Here is a 14,815-nt window from a genome sequence, read left to right on the forward strand (position 1 = left end):
CACACACATGCACACTCACACACATACACACACTCATACCACACACTCACACATACATGCTCACACACATACACACACTCATACCACACATACACATGCACACTCACACACATACACACACACTCACACCACACATACCACATACACACACACTCACATACCACATATACACACATTCACACACACATGCACACTCACACACATATACACACTCACACCACACACTCATACCACACATACTCACCACATACACACACTCACATACCACATATACATACATTCATACACACACTCACACATACACTCACACACATACACACACACTCACCACACACACACACCACACAGAGACCACATATACAACAGAGGCGGGAAGTTGAAATTCATTTGTGAATAAATATACCCAAAGTGTCATACAAATTTTAAGTCAATTTGCAAGTTGAAATTCCTTGAACAATAAAACCTAACTCTGGATCTCCTGAAACCCCACGACTAGAGGATGCTACAGGACACCCATAGATGAGCTGCCTCTGGGGAGGAGGAGCTAGAACATTCACACACTTGGTCAGGGCATTGGGGGCTGCCCCTCTTTGTGATGCCCCCCTAGTTTTGGAAAACAGTTCTATCACTAGAGAGCTAATGAATTATACAGAAGACAAGACACCTTTTTTTCTTCCCTACCCACACGTATTTGACTATTCTTTAAAAAGTAGACTCTGTTATTAATTCTAAAAAGACTCTTTACCCTTTACGAAGGGCCTGGCACGTGCTCACCACCCATGCGTAATACACTAACCCTGTGCTTTGCTTGCTTCTTAGTACATGAAGAAGAGAAATACACAGAAATCAAGTTTCTTTAAGACGGGGCGGGGGGGAGGATTAAATTGAATAATGAAAGGAAGAACCTCTGTCGTGGCTGCTTGTCACTCTGTCACCAGGCTGACTTGAAACTCATGTATTCCTGCCTTGGCCTCCTGAGTGCTAAATTACAGCCATCTAGCCAGGGATGAATCCTGTTTTACTATAGTATTAAAAATCTATTTTCTCAGTACTGAAAAGCTATTGCTTTTCCGTGTGTGTGTGTGTGTGTGTGTGTGTATGGTGATGCTTTAATTTATAAATTAGGCACAATAACAGACTAGAACTAATAAAACGGAAAAAATATAACAATATAGTACAGTAAAGGGCACTTTAAAATTTCAGAATGTTTATTTCTAGATTTATCCAGTTTGGTTTTTTGGACTTGGTTTTTGAGATGTTTTTTTGTTTGTTTGTTTTGATTTTTTTTTTGAGACAGGATCTTAATATGTAGCCCAGGCTGGCCTCCAATTATCAGAGCAATCCTCCCAATTCAGTCTTTTCAGTATTAAGATTACAAGAGTGACCCACTCCCCTCCCTTATTTATCTTTGAGACAAGATCTCATGTTCTCAAGTTGGCTTCAAACCGGCTCGGTAGCTAAAGGTGACCTTGAATTCCTGACCCTGCCTCTATGGCTCCAGTGCTCAGATCGCAGGCCTGAGCCCCCACTCCTGCCTAGTGTCCACTTGGTATTTTTGGACAGTGGTTGACCAAAGGCAAGTGAAAGAGCAGAAGGAGAAACCATGGGTACCAGAGAGAGCTATGTTCTCTCATCCCCAGCACCTACTTATCCTGTCTTCACCTGTAAAAATTCCAATTCCAGCTGAGGTGCAATCAAGACGCCCTTTAGAAAGAAACATCGAGGTCAGAGGGAGAACTGGGTGCACACTGGCTCTGTCCATCTCAAAGGACAGATTCTGGCCCGCTGAGGTTAGCAACTGGGGAAGGGAGCAGCCACCCTGGTTCGAAGCCGCAGAGGAGGTTCTATACACAAAATTCTATACACAGAACTGGCTGCGCTCTATCAAGAAGTGCAGGCAGAGGTCAGACATCCATCTTCCTGGCATTGGGAGTGTGCAGATCCCTCATGAGCGCTGGGGAGTGGCTTCAGGGAATACACTTTCTCTCTCCCTCTCTCTCTCTCTCTCTCTCTCTTTCTCTCTCTCTCTCTCTCTCTCTTTCTCTCTCTGTCTCTTTCTCTCTACTAGGAATTAAACCATGATTGATCATCAAGCAAGTTAGGCAAATATTCTACTCACCAACTTGGGCTCAAGCTTACTCTGCAACCCAGGCTAGACCTTGCAGTTCTGCTCCCTCCCCCTCTAAGTGGTAGGATGACAAGGCTATGCCACCACACCCAGTTTCTGTGGTGATGGGGATTTATCCAGGGCTCTGGGCTAGGCAAGCACTCTGACTGCTCAGCTTCATTCCCAGCCCAAAGTAGGAAGGAGGTTTATAAACTACACTCAGAAGTGAGCCGGCGAGCATCTAGCATCCAAGGTTCCATTTAAAAATTCATGTGATTTGGGGCTGGTGAGATGGCTCAGTGGTTAAGAGCACTGACTGCTCTTCCAGAGGTCATGAGTTCAAATCCCAGCAACCACATGGTGGCTAACAACCATCTGTAATGATATCTGATGCCCTCTTGTGGGGTGTCTGAAGACAGCTACAGTGTACTTACATATAATAAATAAATAAAAATGTAAAAAAAAAAAATTCATGTGATTTTATAGACAGAGAACATAAAAGATGCTTTGGGGTGGGGGAGAAAAGCTCATTTGGGTTAAAAAAAAAGACTATTGACTTTTAAGCTAAAGTGAATAGATATTCCTGGGAAATTAAAGTGTTATCCTTGGAAGATCAACTCTTCTGACATTGTTTCATCCTCAAACTCAGACAAATGACTCATCCCACACAGAACCTGCCTGCGCAAACATTTTTTAAAGAAATTCATCCTAAAACTTGTTTAAACAAGAACAGCTCTAAGCCTTTGTAAAAGGATCCCTTCATCAGAGGCTAAAAGGAAAACGCATTCCGGAGTTAAATCCAAAAGCAGATCACACAATCGTCTTTGTGAACAGCATCCGGCTACATTTTACTTCTGTGTGTTCAAATAACATTCTTTTCTAAGAAAGAAAGAAAAAAATACCCCAAAATTAGCTATCTTAAAGCATTTGTTGAACATCTGCTGCCAGAATAGATTTTGATGACAGACATGCAACATTATGAGATAAAAATGCTTTGTTTTACAAAATATCTGCATAATAACATTTATTGTTCATTAGTCTCCCATGCCGCCTTTCTGTATGTCTTTCTGTGTGCACACATTCTCTTCCATGGGTTACACCTTCCCTGTCTCTCTCTTTTCATCTCTCCTCCTTCTTCCTTTGTGCCCTTTGGAGTCATGTGTGTGTGCCAGAAATGCAGGTATATGTCTCTCTGTATCCAGGCTCACTGAACAACAAGCCCTCCCCCCCTCAAAAAAAAAAAAAAAACTTCAGTAAATGTCTGTTCGAAATTATAAATACATAATACTTTAATCTTAATGCCTAATCAATTCTCTATCATTTTAAAGTGTCTCTTGCATGTCACACATTGTTAGGTTCTTTTTTGTTTGTTTGTTTGTTTTTAAAGAATCGTAAGTAAAACCAAAAAAAGAAAAAAAAAGAGTCTGAGTTCACCTCATGTAAAGGTGACTCTCTCACTAAACACCCTAGCCATCAGGTGAGTTGCTGGATGGCCTGACGACGCCTCTTCCCCAGGCCTTACCTGCTCACTCTGCCCCCAACTTTCTCTTGGACTTACTTACACACAGGTGTAGCTATTCCTACAGCTTCTTCTTCTTCCCCCCTCCTACACGCACCTAACAACATACAGCTCTGTACACTGTAGGTGCCAGGGCCTGCTTGTTTGGCTCAGTAAATCGGAAGAGAAACAAAGCACATGAGCATTTGATGACATTAAACTAGTGGCCCTGATTTCGGAGCTCAACCTACGAGTACACACCCATCCCAGTCGCTGATTCCACCCAAATGAGTTGAATAAAGGTCTCATCCCCTATAGATTTAGATGAACAAGTCTCCTCTGACCTTAAATTTTGTCCTAGCTGTCCAGCTGTGGCTGGGTGTTGGCGCACACCTTTAATCCCAGAACTGGGGAGTCAAAGACAGGCGGATCTCTGTGAGTTTGAGACCGGCCTGGTCTGGTCTACAAAGCTAGTTCCAGGACAACCAGAGCTACACAAAGAAACCCTGTCTTGAAAAGCAAGCAAACAAAAGCATGGAGGCAGTATAGCATGTTGGGTGGATGCTGCAGATGAAGGGACAAACTGGCCACACTGTCACAACCTTCACAGACACCCCAAGGCTGGCACAGTGGAGTTCACTCCCAGCTGAACAGTCTGTGACTTTAACCATACTGGAGTGACACTCAAGCTGTTTGCCTAACTGCCTGCATTTGCAACAGGTAGGAACACCCACCTGCAGGGGTGGGGTGAAGCTTCAGGGTACAGTTAGGTCTATATATTGCGGAAGAAGTGAACCCCAGTGGTTCTGTTGGTGGTGACTGCTCCTGCGGTTAGTTGTTCTAAAGTCTCCTTTTGTGTATTCTGTCTTTGCCCCAAGCTATTATCTTAAGGACAGTGTGCAAAAAAAGTAGACACAGACCTAAAGGAAATCAAGGAATACATACTATTGTATGCTGCAGTGTAGCCATTAAAATAAATTTATATTTTAAAGGGAAAGGGGGGAAAAAGGAACAGACTGGGTTTAAAGTATGGGGTATTTTCAGGAGTCCTGTAAGACTCAAAAGCACTCTTTCAGGCGATTAAGTGAGAATGATCTATTTTAGCAGTGTAAAAGAAGGAATAAGAAAACTCAGAGAAAGATGTCTTCCTTATTTGTTTTTATTGTTTAGTAGAAATGTCACCAAAATAACAAATTCAATCCCAAAACAAAGAACTCTGTTTTGAAGTATTTTCCTATGCAAAAATTTACACTTGTTTTACTGGACCTCAAAAAAAACAAAAAAACAAACAAACAAAAAAAAAAACGAAAACATCTACACATTGTCCTGCCGTTCCTGGAAACATCCTTTTCTTCTCCCCAGATGGCAGATAAAGCCGGATGTGGTATCTGTTTGTTAAAAAGCTTGTTCCCAAGCAAACCCTTCAACTGTTTGCTGCTACTCTTCTCTACAGGGCCCTCATTTGGATGAAATGTAGTTCTGGTTCATGGTTACAAAGTATGTCAACCCCTCCAACCTGACCTGTCTTTGGTAAGATATAAATTATGGATCTGAGCTAGCATTTTTTTAGGACATGGCTTCCAAGGATGGCTCATTGTCTTTGGGGCTGTGGCTTCAACCTCAGCACCAAAATTAACAGTTTTCAGTTTTTAAGAGTCAGGGCCACTGGCGACCCAGTAGGATGGAGAAGGAGAAAGGCTGGACAGGGAGCAGAGCTCCTAGCTACTCCTACAGACTGAAACACTTCTAAAATTTTCTAGAAGGTTCTCATCTAGAAAGACTGGTTACCCGAGTCAAGCTGGACTGTCAAAGTCACACCCAAGTTCTCTTTGCTCCACCTTAAGAAGTCAGCACTGAGACATCAGAACATCAGTACATCTCTTCCCAGGGCACTTCAATCCTGAACTACAATGAAACCAAGCCCATGGTTAGAAAAATAAACTACAGTCGAAAGCTGTTTTGTCCTATTAAATAGCAATCAGACAGCATAATATAGAATCAACAATTAGTCTACGTAATACAGAATCATGTTGGGTGGGGCTTTCTAAGTGCATGAAACTCTTCCTAAGAGTATTCACAAAATAAAGCAATGCATCAGGAAATACATATCTCACCAAATGCAGAATGAGGCTGCAACAGAATTACAAAGAAGAGTTATACTGGCTGAAAAAAGGTTTTCAAATAGAGAAGATGCGCTCCAACGACAGAGCTTTTCTCAGATGGTACGATAGCCTGGATAGTAAATTCAACCACTCGTTAGCTGTGAGACCTTGAGCAAAGTGTTTTATTTTTTTTTAACTATTTTAGCCTCAGTTTCTCATTTTTAAATCGGGATGTTGATTGTGAGGAATGAGGTTACATGAGATTTTCGTAATATCTGACTTATCACAGGTGTCTGGAAGGGGATGGGAACTATCATTAACCATGGACCTGACGTTATATTAAGTATACAATTTACCCAGGTTTAATAACCATGCCAGTGTTATCTGCTGTGTATTGAATTTGCCTGAATCTTACTTTGCCTTTGTTTCAATACATATCCTGGGTTACCTAGGCTCTGAGCTTTGAGTGTCCTCGAACACTCTTAACATCTCACAGTCAGGTGCAGGCTGAAGCTGTCAGTGCACCTGGACAGTGTCCCAGGTGTGGGATGAAGCTGTCCGTGCATCTGGGCAGTCTCCCAGGTGTGGGCTGAAGCTGTCAGTGCACCAGGGCAGTGTCTACTTTCCCATCCCACTGCACCTGCCACACCCAGACTTTTCCTTCATCCTCCTGCGGTGGAACAATGGCCATCTCACCCAGATTTCTGGCAGGTTGTGCACAAGTCACGGTCCTCCACAGAGCTGTCAGAGAGAACCACCCCACTGAGGGTCAGTGACCCTGAATGGAGGAAACTCTGGTGGTAATGAAAGCCTGCCATGGATTCCATCGCTAGCCAAGCCCCTGCACCAGGCTTTCCCAAGATCCTTCCTCCCTTTCTTACTGCTTTCCACTTCTCAATGGATGTTCACCAAGAAGCCCACTCTACAGACCTCTTGACTTTTCCTGTGTTCTTGTACATCCTCGTATATCAGCTGAAGTACTACACAAAGTAAACACCACTTTAAAAAAAAATAAAGTCTCACTAATGCCTCCATGACAGATGCTATCTCTACTTGTAAAAGCTTTGAAGCGCGTGTGTGTGTGTGTGTGTGTGTGTGTGTGTGTGTGTGTGTTGCAGTAGGTGGAAGCCAAGGCCTTGAGATCACCCGGCAAGCACTAGAGCATTAGGCTATACCTTCAATTCTACTCTTTTGTACCTTGTATTTGTGTGGTCTAAGAGTATACACTCCTCTCAGATTTTTTTTTTTTTGTTCATCCACCTTAACTTTCCATAAACTCCATGCATGTACGCAGCAGATGCCCAGGAGATGCTTGCTAAGTCAATGAAAGGACATGGAATTTTACACACATTAACAGGTAGCAACGGGTCTGTCCAGTCTAGAAGTCGACACAGAGAGAGCTGGGTGAGGCTGCGTGGTCCTCAGGGCTCTATTCACTCTGAAGTTTAGAGGCTTGCTCTTGCTCGTTCTGATTTCCTTTATTGCTGGTATTATTATTATTATTATTATTATTAATTTTGTTTTGCTCTGCTGAGGATGTAGTGTGCTAAGCAAAGGCTCTTCTCTTGAGCATATTCTCAGTCCCTGTTTCGGATTTGGAATAATGAGATCTGGATAAGAACAAGCCTTAACATTACAGCCACATGTTTCTTTTTCTTTTTTTTTTTTTTTTTTTTTTTTCAAGACAGGTTTTCTCTGTGTAGCCCTGGCTGGCCTGGAACTCACTCTGTAGACCAGGCTGGCCTCAAACTCAGAAATCCACCTGCCTCTGCCTCCCAAGTGCTGGGATTAAAGGCGTGTGCCACCACCGCCCGGCAGCCACATGTTTCTGATGCTTAATGCCTGCCACTCTGAATCCTTCTACAAAAATCTATACTTTGGTTGGCGGAAGAGCTGAGTACGAGCTCTGGTTACTTTGGAGACAAAAATAGTTTGGTGATTAGTATTTTATGCTAGCTACAAGAATAAGTTGGCAGAAATTCTGCTTTAACCGAAAAGAGTATTAATATGATGTCTTATGCAAAAAAAAAAAAGTTTCTTTTCAAGCTTCATGCCTTTTATATTACCAAGCCTGTAACACTATTTCTTAAGTGGTACACAAGGAAAAATTAAAGTGTCTATAGATCTCATCTAACCTAAAATTAAGACACACAGGGCAGGAGGTGCTGGAGTGGGGGAGAGGGCATTGCAGTGTGCGTGTGATCTCCAACTGTTCTGGAAGTGGCCAAGAGTTAGTTGTGGAAAAAACACAGAAGAGACACACTTCACAGTGATTTCAATAGCAAAAAATAAGTTCTGAGTTCTCTATAGAGACTGATTTACATAAAGAAGACTTACATTTATTTCAAAAATTATTTCATTTGTATCAACTCAACCCACAGATTCAAATAAGTTAAAATTCAACTAGTAGTTTCTGTGCTGATTTTTTTGTAGAGAGAGGAGAAAAAAAAAGTCATAAATATTATTTAACCATTCACTTAACAGAGGTCCCTGGCTCTCTTGGGCAGACAGGGCCTCCTACTTCTGCAAAATCTAAGCGATGAGAGATGAGGAAAAAGCTCCCTCCACACAAAACTAAAATGTTACCAGAAAAACAGGTCCAGGTACACGGTCTGACTCTCCATGAACTGAAAACGCAGAACTCAGCATTCATGGACCATTTTCTACTGAGCATCGCTAGGACAGGTCCAACAGGCTTGGGGGAGGGGACTCTATCACCTGGGTCTCAAGAGAATGACAGCCACTGAGTCACTGGCCACCTCTGACACCCTGCAAGGCCACTGATGAACATCAATCCTTAGGAGGGGAAAATCCTTTCTCAAAGTGAGGTCATTTTCTATTTCTGTCTGTTTTGCCTTCCAGAAGATATAAGCTTGACAGGTTTATAAATAGACATTTTTGGAAATGGGGACATGAAGAAATATTGAAGGATGGAAAAAATTGGTTTTTTTTCTCCAAATTAAGTGTTTTAGGGAAGAATCCTAATAAGACATGTATCTTTACACAGCTCAAATATCAACGAATAAATTAAAAATATTACTTCTCTATAAGATTATAAGAAACCAAGGAAGTAAATTAGCCAATTACTTGGCACTGGTGGTTGTCAATTTAAGAGGGCTAGGGGGTGTAGGTCAGGAGTAGAACACTTGTCTACTGTGTGTGAAGCCTTGTGTTTGATTCCCAATAAAGGAAAAATAACAAAAGATAAGACGCCTGGGCTACTAGAAGCAGAGTAAAGAATAAGATTAATAATAACAATAACTTGGTTCATAAAGTGTTGAAAAGAACTACTAAATTCTGATATTATTTCATATTCTTCCATATTCTGTTTCCCCAGACTTTAATTATGTAATCCACACATTGAAAAGAATGGGCTACTGAATTCCGGGAAGGCTAAGTCACAAAACTAAATTTAAGTTGTAGGTGGCTCGCCAAATTTTAAAATATACTTCAAAACCAAGTTATTTAAACCTGGTGTTACCGAACACAATCGTTTGTCGAAATCCCTGAGCACAATTTGTTAAGAAAACAAAGATTTCTAATAAAGAGAAAAGGGATCCTGATGCCTGAGAAATAAATAAATCGAAACAGAAAACAGCTTGCAACAGGAGGGTCTGTCCGTTCTATAAAACTGCTTGCAAAACAAAACTCCACCGGAGCCTTTAGGTTTCTCCTCCTCTGCCTGCAGCCTCTGCGGCTTCGAAGTATTAAGGTAGTGGGGCGGCCGCCTCCAGAGGCGCGATCAGGGTAGGGTTGGGAAGGGGCGGGTCGCAAAAGTCTCACGGCTCACGTGGGCTTGCAGAAAGCAGCTGTGGAGACTGTGTGAAAGGATGCTCATTACCTTCTCCCACCCACCAGTGACTCCCTCGCTGTATTTACTCAACGATCCAGGGAAGAGGACCCAGCCCTTTGTGCTGTGGGTTCCTCTTCAGCTCCTTGGTCTGGGTGCCACAGTGCTTTCTCCAGGGTCACCCTCTCAGGCAGAGCTTGAGCCCACTCTATACAGATCAAAGAGATGACTAATACTGTGCCCTGAGCCGCACTTAGTACAAAAGTCATCCAGGAGACTAGATTTTTTTTTTAAAGAGGCGCAGAGCCTCTAGTACGATCCCGGTGACCAAGTGACTAGAGTTGGGGAAAAGGGAGCGAGCGGAACAGACCTGTCCTGGCCAAGCTTGCAGCCCGCGCCCAGAGGCCATCCCTACATTTGCGTGACAGGGTAGTTTCAGGCCGGGTGGAGAGCGCAACTTCCATGCAAATACCCTCGGGTGGCCAAATAAACTAAGGGCCTCCGCCGCCGTCGCCCTGGAGTGACCATGAGTTGCAAATCCTGAGTCCCTCCAAGGCCACCAGGCAGCAAAGGGGACTCCACCCCTTCACAAGTTTTACTTTTCATTAGTTTGAAAGCTGGGCTTTGTGGCCTCAGCTTCCCCTTGCGTGACCTCCCACCTGCCGGCTTGAACAGAACAAAGGCAATCACAGCCAGGTCCACCTTTCAGGGGACAACCGAGGCTGGAGGAAGGGGGGCAACAAAGGAGAGACCTGCGTCCCTGCCTTCCATTGCTCCCTTCCACAGTGAAGGCAGAAAAGAGCCGCTTCTAGGATAGACGTGAGGTGAGGACCGTGAGACCCTGAGCAGGCTCACGGTAGGACTGTCGCCCGGGTCCCCGCACACACCCACGCTCCTTGTTCTCAGTGGCAAGCACTGGGCGTAGGGACACCCGTTCCTGCACTTCCGTGACCCGGGGCAAAGCACTTTCCTCGGCCTAGACCCGGGTTTCCTGGTCGGCCCAGGAGGCGGGCCACTCCCTGACCCAAAGTCCAAGACTGAGCTAGGTGGCGGCGGGCCGGTACCCACCAGTAGCCGTCGGAGTTCTGGTCGTTGACAGCGCAGCGCCGGGAGTAGTACATCCTGCTGGTGCCACCGCCGCCGCCGCCCCCGCCGCCCCCGCCGCCGCCACCGCTGTAGGTCATCTCATAGCGCAGGTCGGGGCCGGACTCCGCGCGGGTCATGCGGCCCAGCGTGTTGATCCGCGGGTGGGAGCCGCCGTTGCAGCTCATGTCGGCGGTCACTCAAGTGAGCCGCTCAGCGCCGCGGCATACGCGAGGCGTCGCCTCGGAGCACGCGAGGGACTCCCGGAGAGGAGCGCGGGACGCTGAGGACTGGCGCGGGCGCAGCGCTCCAGCAGGGCGGAGACGGGGACTGCGACTGTCTGGGCGCGGGAGCCGGGAGCGGAGCTGTGGCTCGGAGGACAGCGACGGCTCAGAGGAGCTGGGTCGCGCCTGGGTGTTGGTGTTGGTCGAGGCGGCGCGAGTCTCCTCCCCGCTGGCACCAGGCGCCCAGGCCACACCTGGCCGGCTTCTTCCCAGGGAGAGGTGCGGCCGCCTCGCCTCCCCCGCCTGTCACCCACGCCTGGGGCCGCCCTCCCTAACCTGCGGCTCCGCCCTGCGCCACCGAAGCCTGAGCAGAGGCTAGGGGCGGGGACCTTGGTGACTCGATCACCCTCTGGGGGCCGCGACCCTGGAGAGGGGGGAGGGGGCGGGAAACTTGCTTCAGGCTCTAGGAGCCGTACTTGGCCACAGTGGCACACCTTTGGAGTATTTCCTAACGCCCCAAGGGGACGGAAATAAAGTGGACTGGGAGGGCCACTCCATGGGACGACTAGTGAAATATTGACTTTTTGCTCATCCCAGGAAACCATGCCAGCTGCTTCTATTTGAATCGCCCCAGGAGTTCGATTTCTGTTGTGTAAAAACTAATTTTACAGGGAATCCCGAAAAGGGCTTTTCCAGAAATAATTTGTCATGAGGATAAAGACACTTCTGCTGTTTTCCACGGGATGACAGAACAATATAAATTACAGTTTATTTTCTTTTTGACTCCCGTTTCAACAAGAAGCTGTGAAGATTTAAAGCATAGGACCCAACTTTTCAACCTGGGGTAGCCCTGTAATCCTGGCATTCCGGAAGCAGGAGTTCAAGGCTAGTCTGGGCTTCATAGCAGGACTTTGCCTGAAACATAAACAAGACGCGGCTTTCCATCCTTCTAAAAGAATCGGGAGCACGTTTGTCCCATGTAGACTCTTGAGCCCCTTTCTGTGCCCAAGAACCCTGGACTGATACCGTTCCAGATGAGTAACACCCAGCCGGAACATTCCACCGATTTGTTCCAAAGCCACTCCCAGTTAGCATTTGAGTGCTATTTACACCTAGTCTCCATAAACTGGCTTTAGTAACAGACCCCTGCACACTAACCGTTAAGAAGTGTTTAGATAACCTGGGACAGTATTAAATGCTTTCTAGCAAACACCGTGTAAAGATCTTGGTAATTAATATTTCTCATCCTCCTAAATAATGTCTGTTAGCTTTCCTGTTTGTACAATGTATTTCTCAAATGTTTATGAGCTGGTTAAAACAACGCAAAAAGTAAATGTCAAACTACATTGGCATGGTGTAAAGGAGAGGTGGGGGGTTTTCTAAATATGTGTCCTATCTAATTCTGCAATGACATTTCTAACTTTTGGACACAATTTTTGACAACAGATCTTGCTTACACTTTTGCTTCCTGATTGCCCAGAGCAGACCAAATTAAACCCAAGGAGTCAAACGCACAGTGAGATAACAGTTTACCAGTGTAAGCTTGCCCACTAATGTCTACCACAGTTCAACTACCATCAATTTCCTCTCGTTTCTAATAACAAATTCACCTGTCCAGAAGCATGTAGACAAAAGTGCTTTGGTTAGAAATAGAATTTGTATCCACAAGTCAGCCTCCACGCAAACAACCCATAGTATCCAGAAGACGTTTGGGGCATCAGTAAATAATGCATGGAATTTGATTCGGAATGTTTTCCCTCTTATGCTTCTTGTTTGTCCAGCAAGTAACTATAACACATCATATGGGAGAGCCTGTATTAGACTGTGCAAAAGACAACAATGACTAACAGATAGCCACTGTCCTCACAAACACCATAGTAGAACCTCAGTCTCAACCATTCGGAGATCCTTTCTCCATTATTGAAAAGGACACACAGTCGACCTGATAATTCACCTTAAATACAACCCATTTATCTATGAAATACCTCACAGCAAGAAAGGTACTCCTCCACCAAAGATAGCTAGCACATCTGAGTGCTCACATTGGCTAGTCAGGCAGGAGCTGGGCTGCTGGCACTTCCCCTTTCCCAGATTCACAGTCGGTCAATCTATTTACAAAGCAAGGGAAGGTATGAAAAACACAGCCCACCATATGTAGATTTGTGGCCACCATTGCTTCCTGACTTACCTCACTGCATCTTGCTCTCCTCCAGGTCTTCCCAAGAATACTGGTGGCTCTAAAGCTAACCAAACATGCCTGTCTGGGAAGACTGTGATTTCATTTATCTTTCTGTAAGACGAGCCAGAAAGATAAAAGGATGAAATAAGTAGGTTGATATGCTAGGGAGGTGGACTCCAGACACACACACAACATTAGTTGTCTGAGCTGTTTCAGGTCATGCTAAAGGACGAACATCAGAAGACTGTCGTTATAATGATGTTATAATTGACTCAGGTGAGAACTCAGCTCAGAAAAGGGAATACCAGCCTTATCAACCTTCTATAGTAAGGGCCAGAGATGAAGTACCACTTGGAAGCATTCTTAAAAATAGAAATTGTATATAAAGCTTGGAGTACCACCTACAGAACCAAAGGTTCTTGGCTAGATTCAAAATGTTCATCTTTATCTCTGGGTCAGAAATCTCCTCCTTGCATTCCTATGAGGAGCCATATTAGATATCTAGCATGGACCAGCCCATAGGCTCAATGCTCGACACACAAAGGTGGGTAAGATGCAGCCCATGCCCTGTAGGAAATAAAACCTGCTTTAGGAGAGTGATCACAAAAGTGTATGCTATGATTTCCACAGAACCGTGAGGGCCCAGGAAAGGGAACTCAGGACCTCTGGAAGAGCAGTCAGTGCTCTTAACCGCTGAGCCGTCTCTCCGGCTCTGCTGTTTTGTTTGTTGGTTTTGATTTTTCTAGATAGGATTTCTCTGTATAGCCCTGGTTGTCTGGAACTCACTCTGTAGACCAAGCTGATCTCAGAGACCTTGTTGACATCCCACCTCCTTGCCTTCCCCACCCCACCACAACACAGCACAGCACAGCACACCCCCTCCCCCAGTACTGGAATGAAAGGTGTGCACCACCACTGCCTGGCTTACAACTGGGTTTTAAAAGCACCAGATTTAACGTCTGGAAGTCTTCACTTGTTGGGCTGATCAAGGTCAGCTATTTTTTCCCTGCCACTTGTAGATAGCTTCCCATGTAGTGACAGAGACAGTTTCCTGACAGGCAACCTTGTCTCTGGCTAACCTTAGAAATGACCTTGCAGCTAGGAGAGAGCCCTCAGCCTTATCCTGAGCAGATGTAAAACACCAAACAGAACCCCTTGACTTCAATGAGGTTAACAGGAGCCGTTTGCTGGCTCAGAATCCTATGGGATCCCTCATTGTCTCTTTGTAGTAAGTGACACACTTTTGTTCCAAAACCATTTCCGATCCTGAGTTCAAAATGGTCAGTTTGCCGGCTAGAGGAAGATGATTTTAATAGATCAAAACAGACAAAAGCCTGGGCTAAAAGTATGTGCAATTAAAAAAAAAAAAGATCTATTAAATTGGCAGAGAATGTTTTAGTTACAGAGTATGTAGTGGCTACACGTGTAGTTCTAGGGAAAAGCACTTGTCTGACACATTTGACTCTGGGCTTGATTCAGCACACTACAAGTGTGTGTGTGTGTGTGTGTGTGTGTGTGTGTGTAAAACATAAGTATATACAACCTTTCCTACTTTTCAGAGATTTCATTGAGGAAATCATTTTGATAAAGCAAATAAAAAAATCTATTTAAACCACAACTATCTTTATTTTTATTGGCTTAGGTTTCCTGATTAACAGGAGAGTTTTTCTGTTTTCTGTGACTTTTGTCTGTTTAATTTTTGTCTTTTTGCCAAAGAAGGTGGCATACCTTGTAAAAATTTAATGTCTGAGAAGAACATTTCAAACATTTTCCACCACAGTGATGAAAGTCTCACACACTCGTTCTGCCCTTATCTTGGTTTTTCATCCTGG

General features: G+C 44.7%; 1 protein-coding gene across 2 annotated transcripts in view; it reads right to left on the reverse strand.

Annotated features, from left to right (window-relative positions):
* Positions 1-11,062, reverse strand: part of Dsp (desmoplakin) — a 48,301-nt gene extending 37,239 nt beyond the window's left edge. Inside the window, exon 1 of one of the 2 annotated variants that reach the window (XM_028763190.1) lies at positions 10,566-11,062. In XM_028763190.1, the coding sequence (XP_028619023.1) occupies positions 10,566-10,768 (203 nt within the window). In that variant the 5' untranslated portion in view covers positions 10,769-11,062. The remainder of the gene's footprint in view (positions 1-10,565) is intronic. The other variant, XM_028763191.1, reaches the window with a different exon arrangement.
* Positions 11,063-14,815: the final 3,753 nt, after the last annotated feature.

Source organism: Grammomys surdaster, unplaced genomic scaffold, assembly GCF_004785775.1.
Source record: "Grammomys surdaster isolate TR1022 unplaced genomic scaffold, NIH_TR_1.0 137, whole genome shotgun sequence".
Classification (NCBI taxonomy): Eukaryota; Metazoa; Chordata; class Mammalia; order Rodentia; family Muridae; genus Grammomys; species Grammomys surdaster.